This window comes from Xiphophorus maculatus, chromosome 10, assembly GCF_002775205.1.
Source record: "Xiphophorus maculatus strain JP 163 A chromosome 10, X_maculatus-5.0-male, whole genome shotgun sequence".
NCBI classification, from domain to species: Eukaryota; Metazoa; Chordata; class Actinopteri; order Cyprinodontiformes; family Poeciliidae; genus Xiphophorus; species Xiphophorus maculatus.
This window is the reverse complement of record NC_036452.1, coordinates 15,922,339-15,941,900: the sequence shown is the minus strand read 5'-3', so window position 1 is coordinate 15,941,900 and position 19,562 is coordinate 15,922,339. Positions and strand designations below refer to the sequence as shown.

Here is a 19,562-nt window from a genome sequence, read left to right as displayed (position 1 = left end):
GATTGGGTTGTTGTTTTTATTTCATGACTCTCTTGTGTTTACACATAGTTTCATACATTTGTCTATCAACTATGGAAAGAGTTTCAATATGTCTGCTGTTGCTCCCATCATGTTTCACCCTCTAGTGCTAGTCTCCCTCCAATCATAACGTTTTGCAGGTAAGCCACCAGAACCTATTCGCATGCGGATGTTTGGGTTGTTCAAAGCCTGGGATATTACTCTAAAACCTAACCCGGATGTATTTTTATCCACTACATCTCTTGCCAGTTGCTGCTGTCTCTTGTTCCTTTGCAGCGCTTGTACAGCGCCCCCACTTGGTCAGGGCTATTAAATGAAAACTTAATCGAGGCGTGTAGACGGACTTGAGAGATCAAGGTTCGAGCAAAGCATCTGGAAACAGCTTGCAGCCTGAAAGCAGCAGAAGTTTCCCGGGCGGCTCGGCTCAGTCTGCAGGGTCTCCAGCTCTCTCGGCCCGCGGAAGGTTCGGAGGTTTCGTGCGTCTGGGCGCGGCTGCACACCATGGTGATCCCCACTGCTGGGTTTTGTTCCCAGTTCCTTCAGAGGACCGCTGCTTTCTCCGCTCCTCTCAGGGTTTTCCGAACACCGTGGACACGTCAGCCAGGATTACCTGCTGCAGCTCGGTGAGGACAACCAGATCCAGGGTTTTGTTTACAGCTTAAAATCAGAGCTCATGTGCAGAAAGCAGGGAAATTACTTTGTTGTCATATTTGTTTACTTTCTTCTTACGTAACATCGCCTCGGAACTTTGGGGCTTCTGAAGTAGCCCTGCTTTGGCATCGGATAAACAGTCTTCCTACATATTGCACAACTTTTGTTTTTTTTTTTTTCTTTACAATAGTATAAATAAAATCTACTACAAGCAAGAAAGACAGGGCGGAGACGGGTCGACCTCCCAACCCCCCCCCCCCCCCCCCCGGAAAAGGATAAAAACACAACTATGAAACTATTTTAGTTGCAAGCTGCAGCGTCGGTTCTTATTTTACTAAACTGGATCCTCCTGGTTATGAATTCATGCTCATACAGCACCTCTCCCGCCAAGCGATCCCCACATACAAGACAAAACAGTTTATATGTAACATATCAGTAACATTAAAAAGTGAGAGGTCTTGGTCGACTTGCGATGAATATTGTTTTTAAAAAAATCTATAAAAATAAAATAAGCTTCTTTTTTGATCTCTTTATTTAAAGCTCCTCCTATATCATCTCTTTTACCCAACCCTTGTCCCGGTTGACTGTTAAGGAATATGTTCAGTGTTTAAAAAGTCACACCGTTTAGCTGCAGAGTTCCTCTTTCTTTCTGAATGAACTGCTCCATTTTTTAAACTCTTGTCTCTTGAATACTTGAATGGTTTTTGCTCCTTTTGCATAAATTACTGCATCAGTGCGATCAGCTTGTGGTTCTGCTGGGGTGAAATAAAAGCCCAAGTTGCTTTAACGGTGCTTTTCTAGTCATCTGGATTGTTGGATCTGGTGTCCTTGACATTAGCTCCATAGATTGTTTATGTGGTTGAGGTCAGGCGAGTCTGATCATTGAACCAACCTTTGGTACTTTTTACAGGCCGATCCCAGGTCCTGTTAAGCAATGATATCAGCCATAAATCTTGCCAGCAGAAGGAAACATAAAGTTTTCCTGGTAGACGGCTGCTTTGATGGTGGACTGCAGAGAAAACACAGTGGAACAGCATTTTCTTTCTACCACACTTTTTCCTTCCTCTCAACTTTCCATAATTATGCTTGAAGAAAAAACTCTTTGGACAACCAGCTTCTCCAGCAATGACATTTTGTGCTTTAACCTCTTTGTGGAGGGTGTCAAATCAATGTCTGTCTTCTGGACATCTGTCCAATCAGCAGTCTTCCTCCACGAAACTTTTGCAGCTATTTTGAGTCAATTAGCTGATTAGAATGTGACACCAAGAGTTTCTAAAAAGTATTTTTGAGACACTTTTCACTTTTATGTGCAAGCTATAATGGTCAACATTACTAGAAGTAAAGGGTTGACATGCTCCACTCTTTGTGATGATTCCACGTGAAGTACGAGTTTCACTTTTTGGAGTGATTGAATAAACATATTAAACTTTTTTTCCACAATGTTAATTTGAATGGACTCACCTGTACACCAACTAAATTTAAAAGGAACTAAATTTAAATGACCAGCACCCAAAACTGTCAGGAAGCATAAACAGATACTAAATTATAACATTTATAAAAACTACAGTACCAAGTTTTCTTCATTTAAGTTGTAGTTTTACGTTGTAATCTTTGATGTTTGCTTTACTGCAAGTCTCTGACTTCCTTCAACTGAGTTCTGTGGATTCTGTTTATCTAATCTACTGTTAAACCTGCCTTGTTCACCCAGAATCAGCTCCAACTGGACTTTGATGTTGACCTTTCACCCCCATTTTTTTCCAGGCTTTTTACTAAGCTGAAGATAATTGTTCTAGTTTCACTCTGTCTGCTGAATCAAACGCTGGGAACAACGCGGGTCACTTAAAATCAGCTGAAAGTTGCAGAGACAGCAGGAATGTCTCCTACTTCCTCCTGGCGTGCACGAAGTAGGACCTCCTGAATTTTGTGTGCACAATCAATGAGTTAGATGGTTTTTAAAAAAAATCTTTTCTATCTATTCCCTCAAACAGTGTTGAGCTTTTATATTTCTATTGTTGGAGCTCTATTCAGGTTTAGGTCTGAAATTAATGGTTGGAGTTAAATAAATCCTATTGGAGGCTTTCAGCCTGGTTAGCAGAACGTAAGTTATTGAACCTTATCTTTAATCATTACGGAGGTTTTTCTGTCTAGGGTTTGTTTTCATTTCAATTTATTCAATTCAGTAAAATTTCAATTGTTTTTCAGATGTTACTTAAAGGCTCACTAATCTTTAACACAATAATTGACACACAATTTATTTTTAAAAAAAGAAAAAACAGTGATCACAAAGAGGTGAGATAATAAGTGAAAGTGATTATTTGCATTAGTTGTACTGTATATGTACATTATCTGTATATTGTGATACACAATAAATAACAAGATCTACAATGGATAACAAGAAATACACTAATCTGCATTAAACTTGAGAAAAGTCAAAATAAATTAACATTTATAAAGTTTCCAGTCACAAAGGTCTGAGTTTAAGGAACGATGGGGAACATATGAGTTTAGTGGCCATGATGTGATGCTGGAATGTTTGTCAAATGTTTCTTTAGCAAAAATGGAAAAGTTACTTTTACATTTGACTTAGTTCTTGGTGAGTTTCTAGTACTTTTTAAAAATCGTTCTATTGTGTGTTTATTATTACAGAGTTGGGCGGTTTACCACTTTGACCAATTGATAAACTTTTACATTTGGTCAAAGTTTACCAGACCTTTGACCAAATGTAAAGTTGTAATGACAAACTTTGACATTTTACCAAAGGAAATGTCAACGTTTCAGAAACTTTGGGTGTTGGCTCTGATTAAGGAGACCTGAGTTGACTGATTCCTGTCCAGGTGTTGGGGACATCAGGACAGGTGGTCCGGGTTCAAGCAATGATCAATTCCAGACTGTTCTAACATCCAGATCTTGATTATATGCCTTAGAATGACATCAAATGAGATAAAGACATTTTCTATTTCCTAGATATTTCCTGCCTTAAATAGCTACATCACTGTTGGTTATTCTAAGTAGACTCTCTACTGAAACACTTCATCATCAGTAGGGACTGTCTGGACACTGTTCAGAACAATATGGACTGAAGGTGCCATCTTCTCTCTGTGCCTGCTGGTGTGTAGAGGCAGATAAGCCGGCCAGTTATCTGTCCAGTCTGACCCAGTTGGTTGTGTTTATCTAAACCACTGACTCACCTCCTGTTAGACTTCGCTCATCTGCACCTGCTGCATCACACAGACTAAGTATTTCGCTATCAGGGTCCAAAATGTCTAAAGCATCTTCTGCCTCTTGTCTCCGTTTCAGGAGCCTCCATGTGGAGTCTCCCCCCATCATCCCCACTCTCACCACCAGCTATGTTCACGGCACGTCGTCCACGCCGCTGCTCCACGACACGGTGGCAGAGGCCCTGCAGAAGTCCGTGGAGCGCTGGCCCGACAGGGAGGCCATGGTGTTTCTGCAAGATGGAGTCCGCAAAACCTACGCAGAGTTTCAACAAGATGTGAGTATCTCCAACAAATGTCCTTGTTTCCAAAACTCCAGATCATAACACATCCAAAGACGTTAAACATACCACAGAAAGACACTGGATGTTTGTAGAAACGCTTATCTCTGGGTAACAACAACGTTGTTCCTTGTGTCAACTCAGCATGGAAAAATATTTATTTTAAAGAGGCACTATTATGTATTTTCCAGGCATAGTGACATTTTATTGCACAATCAAGTAACTATGTTGCCTTCAGTTGTTATAAAAGTGCAATATATATCAAATATAACTTAAAAAATGTGACTTAGTAATTTAACTCTTGAAAATTGGGCCTCTGTCTCTTTAAAGACTCCTGCTCTTTCTGAAACTTCTCCTTCAGGAAGTCATCACAACATGGTGCCTCTATTAACCCTTTAACAACATTTTTACCAGCGCTTGATTGCGAAGTAGCTCGCATAATGAGCTCAGCTGATCTGCAGTTCCACCAGGTGTTTGCTAATTGCTGCTGGCTAGTCTGAAGGAGCTGAGTGGGGAGGGCTGCTCTGTGAGGCGGAAGCTCGGAAGATTCAAGTATTTCTCAAACATACATTAAGAATCAGAGTAACAAGGAATGTTTTTGATGAAGTAATCAATCAATCAATCAAATTTTATTTGTATAGCACATTTCAGCAGCAAGGCATTTCAAACTGCTTTACATCATATCAAACACAGAAACACAAAGTCATCAAGTGGGGGTTCTTGCTTTTGCATCCATAGAAGGTTTACTTGTTACACTCCTACTGTGTTACATGGAACAAAATACCCGTTGCTATTTTTATTCCCACTCACTCTCACAATCACAGTTTAAAACGATGTAGACAGCCTTTTAATGGGCTTCTGGCACAAGGCTCCGTACACCTCTTTCACGGAATTTCGCTCTGGGACTCCGTCGTCCCTCACGGATTTTTGTGCAATTTTGTGCAATTGCAACATAGAATCAACAATCAGAACACGACATTAAGTCAAGTTCCATCATTAAATTTGTAATTGATTACGTTTCAAATACAATCCTAAGCAGGTGGGTTTTTAGTCGAGATTTAAAGGAAGTCAGTGTTTCAGCTGTTTTACAGTTTTCTGGAAGTTTGTTGCAAATTTGTGGTGCATAGATGCTGAAAGCTGCTTCTCCTCGTTTGGTTCTGGTTCTGATGCAGAGCAGACCAGAACAGGCAGACCTGAGGGGTCTGGAAGGTTGATACAATAAAAGCAGATCTTTAATGTATTGTGGTGCTAAGCCGTTCAGTGATTTATAAACTAACAACAGTATTTTAAAGTCTATTCTTTGAGCTACAGGGAGCCAGTGGAGGGACTTTAAAACTGGTGTTATGTGCTCTATCTTCCTGGTTTTAGTGAGAACGCGAGCAGAAGCACTATGAAGATATTATGATATAATAACATTATATCATAATGTAAAGCTCAAAAAAGTCGATTATACTTAACAATGCGCCTGTAAGTGCAACAGAGGAATGAATTAACCCTACATGTAAGTAAATAGAAGTTTATTTATATAGCATCTTTCAAGATAAAAATCACAAAGTGCTTTAGAGAAGTTTTAGCTGACCTTTTAAGGAAGCCACTAAATTCGCTAATCTCAGAAACAAAGGACGGAAATTCCAAAGTCTTGGAGCCACAGAAGAAAAGGCCTGTCTCCTTTCACTTTCAGTTTTGGAGGGTGGAAAATCAGCAGGCTTTTCTCACAGGACCTCAGAGTAGTTCAGAGATGTAAGCCGGTGTCTGTCCATGTAGCTCTTTCCAGGGCAAAACAAGGATCCTGAAATGCACTCAGTAATCAAACCAATGAATTGGCCTTAGAAATGAAGTCAGATAGAAATTACATCTCAAGACAAGAAATAATAAGTTCAGGAATATTTCTCGAGTAGCAGAAGCAAAATCAAACCAACAATTGTTTATAATTCTCAAGTGTAAAATTGATTTGAACGTTATATTATTGTTTTTAACTGAAGACTTAACCAAACAACCAACAGTCTGAAGGTTCTGCTTTATCTTTACAGTTATGTTCTCTGGTGAAAAAAAAAAACAACTTTTTTCTTCATTTAATTGAAAACTTTCAGTCATCCAGCTTTCAGATGGATCTGGGAATTTTAGTAAAATCTGCAATTTTTGTCATTTATTTGGAAGAAAAGAAATCTACAACTGAATACGCACAGTGCTGTGAAAAAGTATTTATTTCGTCCAGATTTCTTCTGCTTATTGTGAAGAGTTTCAGATCATCAAAAAAAAAATAATATTAAATATTCAAATATATGATTCTATGCATTATATCCTATATGTAACTCCTCTGTAAAACCAACAACTGGTTGGCATTTGTGATGAAAATAAAACTCAGAAGGTTTAAAATAACTAACCCTAACCCTAAAACAGTGAACAGAATAGGGCCAAAAACAGGTCCTTGAGGTACACCAGGAGACATCATTTGACTAAGGCAGATTTTATGGATCTCTCTGAAAGGCAGGATATAAACCATTGTAAAACAACCCCAGTGAATCCAAAGTCTTTGTGTCTGTTTAACAGGACGACATGGTGAACTGTGGTCAAAAGCAACAGAACGGAACGTGTCTAGACTTTGTTCAGCGTGTGGCACAGTTCATGTCAAACCTTGTGCAGCATCCTGCAGGTTAAACCTTTTTTAAAATCTTTTAACTTTATTGTTTGGTAAAAGTGGTGGAAATGTTTGAACCCTGACTTAATGTGTCCAAGCCACATGCTGCTTTATTAGTCTGAATGTATTACAAAAACAAAAGCTTAAATTCAGTTCAAAGACTAAAACTTGTGTATTATCTGAATTTATTACACACATATTGATATATTTCTTTTTACATTTAAAATCAGTATCGATGCAGTGGGTAATGGAGGAGACCGGCCTCTGTCTTTATTGAGCATTATTCCAGGTTGATCTCATTTCTGTGTCTCTGCAGGTGGACCGGGCTGCTGCAGGACTTCTGGCTCTTGGGCTCAGGAAAGGAGACCGGCTCGGCATGTGGGGGCCGAACACTTACGAATGGATCCTGTCCCAGTTTGCAACCGCTAAAGCTGGGATTATTCAGGTAAACAAAAACCAACCATTCTAATCACCAACATGTTTCTCTGTGATGAAGAAGGATGTTTAGTTATCAGCTTAATAAATCTACATCAACACAAGTTTCTGTGATTCTACATTAACTAGCCAGGAGCTTTGCAGGATGTAAACACTTGTTCACAGGGGAGCCATATGGGGGGAGGGGGGGGAAGTTATGGCAATTCCAAGGGCCCCTGACCAACAGGGGGCCCTTCACATTTTTTTTTTTGTGCATACAATTTAAAAAAAAAGGGTCCTGTCAATTACAAAATTAATTATATTGTGTTTTCTAAAACTGCTTTTAGCAGTAAAAATTAAATGTTACCACTCCCAGACCAAAAAGCACACATCTCCCTGGATCTACATGAAATGGTTCGTTCCTGCTTGGAGCGCTTGATGGTGACGTGTTCAGCAGCAGTCAGTGGAAGACAAGAACGACTGTTAGTTACTATGCTGCTAAGAAAAATAATAAAATCAAGTTTTCAAAAAATAGAGAGACAGAGAGAGAAAAAAGTAAAAGTGTCAATTTATAACCCAGTTTTTCTCTGAGAGGTGCATGGACTGTGTGAGATTATCAACCTTTCAGCATTGTTAGCTTAGGTACAGAATACAGGTTGCCTCCATTTGACTAACATTTAATGAATTAAGGAAAACATTTACCAAGATATTCATATATTTAACTTGTCCTTGTACCTTTTGCCACTTAACAAGTGAGTCAGTCAGCTTTGGTTGCTCCTCTAATTAATGCTCTCTCATGTTTGTCCAGGTGGGAGTGATGTTACTGAAAAACTAATGAACTAAATCACATCTTCAGTTATCTTTTATTTTGTCCAGGTGTCTGTAAACCCAGCATACCAACAGATGGAAGTGGAGCATGCCCTACGGAAGGTGAGTGATTTAATTTTATTTCAACCCAGATTAATAATCCTACGTTGGACCAACAGAAATAGGATTCCTTTGAGATGAATACTGTTTTTGTCTCCTTGCAGGTTGGCTGTCAAGCCATTGTGTGCCCTACAGAGTTCAGGACTCAGAAATACAGCGACATGTTGAAGAAGATCTGTCCTGAAATCGAGTCATCCAGCCCAGGAGACATCAAGAGCGCCAGGTATGAGCCGGCGTTCACACATTTAGTCTTCAATCCTCACATTTTAGCAGTTTGTTTTCTTTCTTTTTAATCTTACATGAATTCAGAAACCAGTTTTGGAGGGTTTGCGTGTAGACTGATAAAAGGTGACCATGTAATGATTCCAGGCTTATTTCTGCACAGTTTCACAGGAATTCCTCTTATTTTACCACAATCTCACTGAGATTTGCAATCTTTTTGTTTTACAGTTGTGTTCTAATCAAGAGAATATTTCAGAATATTTTTCTGAAATATTCCAGTATTTTTGAAAAATGCTGGAATAAAAGTGTAGATAGTGGTTAACTAACATCAGTGTGGTTGAAAATAAAATATATCTGTGACTGATAACACTATTTCAGTCACATTAAACACTATCTCCGTGTATACGTTGTCTTTAAAATGCTGTAAAATACATCCATAATATCAACGTCTTCAATTTGGCCTTCAGCTAGAGCACATTCAGATCTGCTTGATATGTCTTTTTTACCACTAGCACTACAGAAAAACATAATTTTTCTAGATGTGAATTTTAAGTGAGTGGAAGTTGAAGCATTTTTATATTTATTTTTGCTTAAGTCGTTTGTTTTAACCTTTGAGACCATGCTACTTTTTAATGCCCACCTTCCAACCCCTGTTATGCGACGATGACTCAATAAATCGTCTTGTGTGGCTTTTGAAATTGGAGTGCAAACCGTCAGGTCACCCTTTTCAAAGCGTTCTGGAGCTTTCCTGAGCAGTATGTTCAAACATTGTTGCAAAACATCAATGAGAAATGTGAATTTCTTCCTTAGTCACAATGTTTAAGGTTTCAGATAAGCTAAATATTCTTCTCAACTCATCTCGTGTTGTACTCGATTTGATGAGCCCTAAGCTGTGGTTTCCACACAACTGAGAGCACAAAAAGAGTTTTGTGTCAAATTGAGCACATGCTATGTCTTTGGTGGAAAATGAGTCCATATTGTGACGCACAGATCATAGTTTAGGGCTAATCTGCCTCCTCTGTGGCAAGACATCAAGTTACTGTAGAGACTTTTAGTCAAGAGTGCAAACGACATCTGCAAAAAAAAGGCGGTTCAACAAAGTATTGAATCAGGAGGGCTGAATATAAATGTAGGCCACACTTGCTTCAGGTTTAACTGGGCTATTTTTAGCCCAGTTAGTCATATCAAAGTGACCTGCAAACATCCTACAGTACATGACCTCCTGTGTTATCTTTGATAGTTCTGTAGTCACTGAAAGTGACCGATTATGTTGTGATCTGTCCGGGTTATCAGCACATTAACTGTAAGAACACCCAGCAATCTCTGTGGTGACTCTTACAGTTGTCAAACCTTAAAAACTCAACATATGGAGAATCCAGAAGAACAGAGAACCTCCTCCTTATGAAGCGCTGCCCTTTGACCTCTTACATAAGGCTTTGATTTGTTCAACACCCCATCACAGCTGCACGCTCTTAGAAGGACACACACTGGGCAGATGGTTATCGTATGTTTCTACATAATCCTGAAAGTTAATGTAGGGCTTGATCTGTTTCAACTGCTTGCTTGCTCTTACAGACTTACAGGTTTTACTTATTTTCTTTAGTCTGTTATGAATCAAAATATATACATATATATTTTGTTGCTTTGTATTTACCACCATCTCAACACGAATGCAGTCCAGTGTAGGAAAATATCCCACATGGGGCTGAATTGTCTTGGTAACATTCCCTGAGAGATGAGATCTGGTAGAGTCCTAAAAGCATTAGGGAAAATTACTTAAACGCTTCTCTTACAGCCTCTTTTACAAATATATAAACACAAGATAGGTCCGCCCTTGATTCTTTGCAATCACAATATTCAGGATAACAGTTTATTATTTTTATAATGTTTTTTTGTTTGTTTTGTTTATAGAAATCTTCAGAAGCAGCAACTAATTATGAGTGAAGCAGAACATATAGCGTAATAAAAAGACTGGGAATGTAACATTTGGCTTCAAAAGGATCCCAAATACACAACAAAACTGATTTAAAATGGATAAATCAGACTGATATCAAGATATCCCTGACCTCGGGCGTGCCGTGGTGGCGTAGGGGTTAGCGCGACCCACATTTGGAGGCCTCAAGTCCTCGACGCGGCTGTCGCGGGTTCGACTCCCGGACCCGGCGACATTTACCGCATGTCTTCCCCCCTCTCCCTCCCCCTTTCCTGTCAGCCTACTTCATGAAAAGGGACACTAGAGCCCACAAAAAGACCCCCTGGAGGGGTTACAAAAAAAAAAAAAAAAAAAAAAAAAAGATATCCCTGACCTCAACCTTACTAAAAATGAATGCACTGTTCAGATTCTTCCAAGGAAACAACTAATCTGGAAAGGAGGTCAAATATTCAGCCACAATTATCCCAGAAATTTGTTGATGAATATAAAGGATGAGGTGAAACTAAGCAAGGAATTTTAAACCTAAATTTTAGTGGTGGTGTTTGTGTACACTTATACCTGGATGTATAATTTTGATCAAGCAAACGTAAAAGGCTGACATTATTATGACATTATAGATGGAATAAATGATCTTTTCAACAGTACTGTAATTTATTAGATGCACATGCTGTTAAAAGCAGTTTGTTGTTGGCATTGCTGGTTGTAACTAACTTTTGCAGAAACTAATTATTGGCAGAACATTGAAAATAACCATCAAAACGTAGAACTGGTAAGCAAATAAACTGCTTTCAAGCATTTATCAAACCTTTCAGTCTGTTCAATATCTGCAGTTTTCACCTTAAAACTTCAAACTGCTTCACCTAAAGTGTTTCAGGAATCCCAGACTTTTTAAAATGCAACCACACCGTTTGTGTTTGTTTGGTTTCCCCTTCATCAGACTTCCAGAGCTTCGCTCCGTGATCCTCCTGGACAGCAGGCAGCCGGGAATGTTTCACTTTGACGACGTGATGCAGGCGGGAGACAGCCGCCATGTGAAGCAGCTGCAGGATCTGCAGAAGAAGCTCTCTTTTGACGACCCGATAAACATCCAGTTCACCTCGGTAATTATCAAACTATTCCTTGTAACCGGGTAGTAGATTCATCTAGTAATGATGAAATTAATACTTCAGCTTCAAACAAGAAAACTTTAATACCGCATTTTTCGGACTATAAGCCGCTACTTTTCCCCAACGCTTTGAACCTTGCGGCTTATCGCCCGGTGCGGCTTTTCTGTGGATTTTTCTTCAACCACCAGGGGGGCTCCCTAGAAGGAAGTGAATCATTGGAAGTCAAAATTGGAAATCAAAGAAGAAAGCGCTAATTTTCATTCAGAACAAGCACATGCTAGCAGCAGGCACGACGGAGAAATGTTTTCAAACTCATATGATGCAGCTTTTTAAGTTGAGGGCTATCGATGTGGCAGAACAGGAGGGAAATGGAGCCGCTGCACATAAACTCAGCGTGAACGAATCCACGGTTCGGAGTTGGAGACGGATTAAGGACGCAGCTCTTTGCTGCCCTCTGCTGTGGAAAACCGAGAGCGGCGGAGATACCAGCGGTTTATAGCCTGGTGCGGCTTATATATGTACGTTTCCAGTTGTTTTTTTTTTTTTTTTTGTTTTTCTTAATAAGTGCGGCTTATAGCATGGTGCGCTATATAGTCCGGACAATACTGTAGTTCACTTTCCTCATCCTGGTCCTCACATTCAAGCAAATTCATAGGTAACCGATTATACGATGATTTGTCCAGCTGGGATGAAGCAGCAGACGGGAGCTGTGGCTTGTAAAGAGCGATAGCGATGATGAACCAGCGCTGCCTCTCTCCTGTTTAACAGAGATGGGCCAATCAGTGACATCACAAACAACAGGGCAGAATCTTCACTTATCACAATGTAGTGAAGCTGTCTTATATCAGAAAGATCCTTTAAAATGAATCATCGGCCTTGAAGCTTACTGAGTGAATTTTCTCTATAATCTCAAAATGTTTATTTTATCATTCCTGGCTTCAAAGACTTCATGTATTATTATTTTTTATTCAGTTGCCCAAACGTCTGTTGGGTTCATGTTTCCATAGCAGCAAGGCGTCTGTCAACCAATCAGAGAAATGTTTGTGTGTTTTCTCTTCCTTGAACTTATAGAAGCAATAATTTGCTAATAACATTTCTGTTTTCAGGGTACCACAGGAGCTCCGAAAGGTGCCACGCTTTCACATCACAACATCGTCAACAATGCCTACTTTGTTGGGAAAAGAGTCGGGTACACCTGGAAGGTGAGAATGAGCCGTCATGGATGTAATCAGGCCAGCATTTTATAAACAGTTTTATATCCATAAGTATGACTCAGTTATTCAATTTTTGAACTCAACATGGAAACCAAATTAAAAAAGATAACAAACAATACAAGTCGTCTTGGTAGACATTGTTGGAAAGATGACACTACTTTTACCTGCATAATTTCCTGTTATCAGAAAATAACAGGAATGATCAACTCTTTAGCTTTTCCTCAAGTCTTTTAAATATAATTTTATGCATACAAAAACACCCCCCAGATTCAAAGGGAAAGTGAAGGTCAGGTGTTATTTAACAAAAGCAAACAGATTATACCAGTGTGTCCACCTCTATAAGTTCAGGAGTTTATTTTTTTGCGGAGGTTGAAACTGATGTGGTTTAACACAATGCTATGGTGGAAAACCATTAACAATAACATAGAAAGTTTAATGTATCAATGTAGGAAGGGTTATATCCAAATGATCTGAAGTCTGTCACAATCTCGAGTTGTAAGCATTTAAAACGGCTATCGTTGCTCGTCTGGAGGCAAAGTCCCAGTTAATTCCCCCCAAAGTCAGACTGAGCAATTCCCAAAGAAACAGCAAATCCAAAAGCAGCCTCCACTGACCTATTAAATGTTAAATTAATATATTTTTTAAATTCGCAATATTTCTTGCTTCCACAAACACCAACCATCCGATCCAGTAAATGACACTAAACAAAGATCGGTACCAGGATCGCGTTATTGGCATAGGGATTATTGTCTCAACCCAGAATTGCATTTCCTTACAAATGTGGAACCATTTAGAGGAAAATAACCAGACCTTCCAACAGTCTGGATTTACCTGTTTATTTTGCACCTGCAGCCCCACCACCGTGTCTGCGTGCCCGTGCCTCTGTACCACTGTTTTGGCTCTGTTGGTGGAGGGATTGCTATGGCCGTGCACGGCCTCAGCCTGGTGTTTCCCTCTGCAGGGTACAGCGGAAAGGCCAACCTCGAAGCAATGCAGAGTGAGAGGTAATTCCAGAAACAACCAACTGAATTACACACAAAGCGTCGAATCTGAACCATGAATAGCATCAGTGGGCTGCTTGGATATAAGCACTTCTAATAATTGAGTAACTTGTACTGGTGGGTCACCGTTAAATTTATTCAGAGCTTTCTTTGGTTTTAATCCTGTTGAAATGAAAATACCTGGGAGTAAACCACTCACTCTACATTTGTTCACAGGTGAGCAAACCGGTTTTTGCGAGGCTCATATTTACTCAACACAGAGTAAAGTGATAGCTTTCCACACACATAAATCACTCTGGAAATTTACTACATTTACAAGCGATTAACGGTTTTAACAGACTTGTTGCTTGTGTTGGGTTTTAGGTTTTGAAACCTTAATAATATGTAAGCTTTATTCTCTTTTGGTTTTCCTTTAGCACAGCCAGTTGGATACGAGAAATCTGGTTTCATAGATTTAAGAAAAGATTAAGAAACTTGTTCAGCTTTGTTTTGCAAGCGGGAAGTTGAGAATAAACATCTGTCACGAATTGGTGCGGTGTTGGTGGTGAGGCAGACGCAGATGGAACCAGGTAGATGAATGATGATGATTTAATGAACATAAAATCCAAACAGTCCACAAACACCGGGCAGCACGGCCGAGCGGAAGCCAGGGCTCGACGCCGGTAGCAACCGGTTACACGAAGGGACTAGACGCCACAATGAGACGACAGTATGACGCGAACAAACGACAAGGACCCGACAGCGACGCAGACACACAGGTGGCATTAAATACACGGGAGGGTAATCACAGAAACGAGACACGCCTGGGAACAATCAAGGGGAGGACAGGACAACGAAGAGACTCAAGGACACAGAAAACAATAAATAAATACACAGAAAAACACGGAACATGACAACAACTCCTTTAAATGTGTGTTTAACTTGTGTATTTGCCCTGTCTGTAAATCTGATTAATTTTTTCTTCAGAGGAGGAAAAGACTCAGTTTTACATACTTTGAGAACTGCAAAATAAGTACATGTGAGAAAGAAATTCACATCTTCCTAATTAATTATTTATATTATGGTTAATGTGAAAACTGTAGCAGTAAAACTGAATTTTACTATTTTAATTAATTATTAACCAAGCCTGAATGTAGCTGAGATGTCATTTTAACCTGTGCTTAACATCTTGGGTTGTTTATTTATTTCAAATTGATTTGAAAAGACAAGAAAACTCTTCCTGTTACACTTAAGCAAAAAGAAATATAAATTGTATAGGCCCTTTAATATCTCATACAGGAGTCCAGTCCCTGTTAATATTTTATGAATTAAAACTAGTAACTCAAAGAAGCGGTAACACTTTATTTCACGGGTTGTGAAGAAGGCTGTCATGACACCGTCATAAACATGACATAACACCTGTCATGAACATGAGTAAGTCTTCATGAATATTTGACTGTTGTCATAAAGTGTCATTCGGTAAATCATGACACTTTTAATATAAACTTGACATTATTCAAAATGTCTTTGTTATGACAACTTGACATTAACCAAGAAATCATGATCTGACATAAATTTGTTATAAAAGTATTACTGATTAAACGTTAGCTTTAATAACATAAAGCTACATATTTTTTAAAGTTTAATCAGTAATACTTTTATAACAAATTTATGTCATATAATTTCTTGGTCAAGTTGTCATAACAAAAACATTTTGAATAATGTCAACTTTGTATTAAAAGTGTCATGATTCACCAGATGACACTTTATGACAACAGTCATAAATATTCATGAAGACTTACTCATGTTCATGTTAGGTGTTATGTCATGTTTATGACGGTGTCATGACAGTCTTATTCACAACCCCTCAAATAAAGTGTCACCAAATAAGCTTATTTAAAACTAACAGTAAAATTAGACTTCAGTAAAGAAGGGGAGGGGGGGAATAAGATGGTGGATAAAAGGTTAGCGATTAGTAAACACAGGTGTCATCGCAAACATTGCAGACTCTAGAGCCTGACCTTAACTGTGAACTTTCTATACGGCTGCCATCATTTCCAAATCAGAACAGATATTAAAAGCTCGAACAGATAAAATGCTGCAACTGTCGTTACCCGTTCAGTCTTCCTATTTTCTGTTGGAAGTCTTGCTCTCTCTCGCTCCTTCACAGCAACTAGAGAGTAAACGGCAGCCACATCTGGACATGCTGCAGAAAACATAGAATCCTTTTAATCAGTTTACCACTTAGAGCTTGTTCTGATTTAAGTCTTAAAAACCCCATAGATACTAAAAATGGCTGTCATTCAGTTCCTTCAGTTACTGGATTCACACCGAAAAGCTTTTTTTTGTTTTTATTACCACCTGGTTTTGTTTAGTATGGTGCATTCAGCGATCTCTCCACAGGAATTTGACTTGCGTGTTTAAACATGTAATAGCTTCCAGACCTGCAGATTTCAGACAGAAAGGCTCAACTATTTCCCAACAACCAAACTGCATATATTTTATGCACACAAAGCAGGACGATAAAACAACTAAAACTCCCGTAAGATCGTGATGAGTCCAGCTTCAAAACAGCTCTAAAAATCATTAAGTAATTCTGAAAACATTGACTTTAAATGTAAGAAAATACATCTAAAGCCAGCAACATTTCGCTGGTGGAATGTGAATATACCGAACAGCTCCTTTGTTGTATCAGACGTACATTTAACACTATAGACTAGATATCTTTTCAAAATTATCTTTTGAAAAGATAATTTATTACCACAGGGTATTCTTCCAGGAGTGTTGATTACAATTTCTGTCTGAAGGCAGGATTTCTTGTCTTTTGCTGTCTGTTAATGCTCGCCAGTCGCCATGGCAACCCTTGCTACTTCAAATTCTGACTCGCAATTGGTCGGGCGGGGGAACAGAGGTGGGAGGGAGGGAGCGCAGGCACACCCACTAGAAGGAAACAAACGCACCCAGTATAACACTTGCATTCTATTGGCTGAGAGGTTGCCAGGCGACGGTACTTTTCCGTTCCAAGCGCGAGCAGAAAATGTTTCGGAAGCGAGCAGAGAGAAGTTTTGAGCGCAACGAGAAAGGTTTGAGAAAGCACAGTGAGTATTTGAAAGAGAAGAGAAGTTTTGAGTGCAAGCCTTGCAAGTTTTGAGAAGAAAGACATGAAGTTCTGCGTTCAAAGTGAAAACGTGTGCTCTCGAATTATGGCAGGAAAATTCCCCCGTACCTGCAGCCCAATATGTTTGCACGCAAATACACTTCATGTTAAAATATTAGGTTTTTTATTGAAATGAATTCTCATTTAAGAAACAAACAAATAGTATGTTTGTTTCTCAAAAGTTGTTTTGTTGTTTTTAATCTGCTAGATGCACATACGTCTACGGGACACCCACCATGTATATTGACATGCTTAACCAGCCGGATTTGGCTAAATATGATTTGTCTTCTGTAGAGGGAGGTAAGAAAACAGGCGGATATCATTTTTGATTTCGTTTGCTTTTTATCAGATTTGCATTGATTAGTTTTTCCCTTATTTTTCCCTGCAGGCCTCGTGGCTGGCGCCCCGTGCCCCCCAGAGCTGGTGAAGAAAGTGGTGCTTCAAATGGGCATCAAAGAAATGACAGTGAGTACATTTTCACAAACAATCCTAATAAGCATAAACATGTAGCTATAGAATCGCAAAACCTTCAAATCCAATGGCTTACAAGTGGAGTTCAGCTTTCAAACACAAGAGGGAGACAAATGACAAACTTGAGCAGTGAGGACAAACAAAACAATATTTACTTTTTAAAAAAGGGTTTATTGGATGTGAACAGTTATTATCACGTCCAAAAGTGAAATATAAACACAGAATATACAATAAATGAGGAAACATATTTTAGTAGAAAGAAAAAAAATCATAAAAATCTTACATTTGCCCTCTTGTTGCACACAGTGGGAAGAAAAATATACCCTGTTCCACTTTTGTAACGAAGGACACTGAAAAGACAAATAATTTCTGGATTACCAGGGGCCTCATGCATAAAGCTTGCATGCGCACAAAAAATGTGCTGCGCCATATTTTACGCACAAGTTGGCATGTATAAAAATTAACTTTGCGTCAAAGTGTGCGTAAATATACGCACACTTTTTCGCTGGCGTGAAAATGTGCGGCAGTCACGCAAACTTTTTCTGTGGAAAATATCAAACTACAAAGCGTCAAAACTCACCTAAATACACTGAATCTGACTACGTTCAATGTTATTTAGACCAAGACGTTTCAAACCCCATGTCTTTTCATGATTTTAATATTTTATTGTTTAAACGAAAGCAATGAAACTGAACTGCAGATGTGAAAACTTCACCCGAATGTAAATGGTACTTTTCCTCAGTTTTTGTCTCATAAAGATTGGTCTGTGCGCCGAAGCGCATGAAATGCATCTATGGGGTCATTTCATTCTGACTGAAAAAGAAAACAGGGTTGGATCAGCAGATTAACTCCAGACAGGTTTGATTATTTTTAAGGTGATCAGTGTGTATAATCAAACGTTTTCAAGTAGCTGCGCGAAGGTGAGCTGCGTAAATGTGGAGCGCTTTGGCTCTGAGGGAGAACATCGCCAATGGAAGGATTCAGAGGGAGCGTTTGTTCAGAGATCATATTGATCTGCTGGGAAATGTTGATGATGGTTTATGAGCGTTTAGATTGCTCAGACTGATCATCCTGGAGCTCTGAGCAAAACTTAAAGAGCCGTGCGGTACCGGTCCAGCTGCAGTCATCCTTCAGTGGAGCCTCCCGCTTTGGGAATGCGCCTTTATGGACAGAAAGCATCTCTATTCTGTAAATGTACAACGTATGCACATGATTCTACTATTCAGAATAAACGTCCACTTTCCCCACTCAAAGGACTCTCTGACTCGCTGTCCGTCTTTAAATCCCGCCTGAAAGCGCTGCTGTTCAAACTGGCATTTGCAGGATCTCCTTATTTATTTATTAATTTGGATTTTTTTTCTCTCTCTAAAGTGTATTATTTTTGTGAGGTGACCTTATGTGTCCTGAAAGTACCTTTTAAATAAAACATATAGTTATTATTATTATTATTATTAATATTTATACTGCTACAAACAAGGACGTTGCCATGGTTATTGCTTGTCATGGTGGCAGACTTCCTGATATTATACTAATTTACATATGTATTTATGGGTGGCGCCAGGGCGGACCAGCAGCTGTGCTCAATTTCCCGCAAATTGGGATTTATAAAGGAAAGGTGCGCAGCCACGTGCGTGCGCACGGCTTTGTTCATCTGAATTTTTTTGTACGCTGCACTTTTCTAAATTTTTCCGCACGCCAAGTTTTAGTGTGAAAACTGCACACTCTCTTATGCATGAGGCCCCTGTTCTTGTGTTGTTTTTCTATATACAACGCCTTGTAAAAGTGTTCATACACTTAAAGCTTAAACTTCCACACATTTTGTCACATTACAACCACAAATTTCAGCTGGGATTTTAGATAATAAACCAACATAAAGCGATTCATACATTTGAAGAGGAAGGGGGAGAATTCACAACTTGTTTTAAGCTGGTCAAAGGACCAACCTGGAAAAAATACCTGTGAGAGGCTTTAAAAGACTTGGAATAAAGGCAAAAGTTCAGCTGCTGGATAACAAACCCATGCATCTTTGATGCAACCAGAATTTGTTTAAATCAATGCATATTCATGTGTTAGAATGGCCTACTCAAAGTCCAGACCTAAGTTAAATTGAGAATTTGTGGCATCACTTGAAAATGGATGTTCACAGATGGGCAAAAGCTTTAGTCCCTGGATGTAAAAAAACATTAAGATAAACCCCAAAAGACTTTCTGGAAAGTGTTGACTTATGGGGGCTGAATACCATGCCACACTTTTCAGATTTGATTTAAAAAGTCAAAACTTGCACACTCTCCTTCCTCTTAACAGTTATGCACTCCTTTGTGTTAGTTTATCACAT

The 19,562-nt window shown here is 39.1% G+C and overlaps 1 protein-coding gene across 1 annotated transcript in view; it reads left to right on the top strand.

Annotated features, from left to right (window-relative positions):
• The first annotated feature begins 317 nt into the window (after positions 1-317).
• The window catches only part of LOC102237186 (acyl-CoA synthetase family member 2, mitochondrial), a 30,651-nt gene continuing 11,406 nt past the window's right edge, over positions 318-19,562 (top strand). Inside the window, exons 1-10 of the mRNA XM_005805424.3 lie at positions 318-641; positions 3,967-4,162; positions 7,120-7,248; positions 8,094-8,147; positions 8,249-8,367; positions 11,237-11,399; positions 12,512-12,607; positions 13,472-13,623; positions 16,965-17,056; positions 17,145-17,221. Of these exons, the coding sequence (XP_005805481.1) occupies positions 520-641; positions 3,967-4,162; positions 7,120-7,248; positions 8,094-8,147; positions 8,249-8,367; positions 11,237-11,399; positions 12,512-12,607; positions 13,472-13,623; positions 16,965-17,056; positions 17,145-17,221 (1,200 nt within the window). The 5' untranslated portion in view covers positions 318-519. The remainder of the gene's footprint in view (positions 642-3,966; positions 4,163-7,119; positions 7,249-8,093; positions 8,148-8,248; positions 8,368-11,236; positions 11,400-12,511; positions 12,608-13,471; positions 13,624-16,964; positions 17,057-17,144; positions 17,222-19,562) is intronic.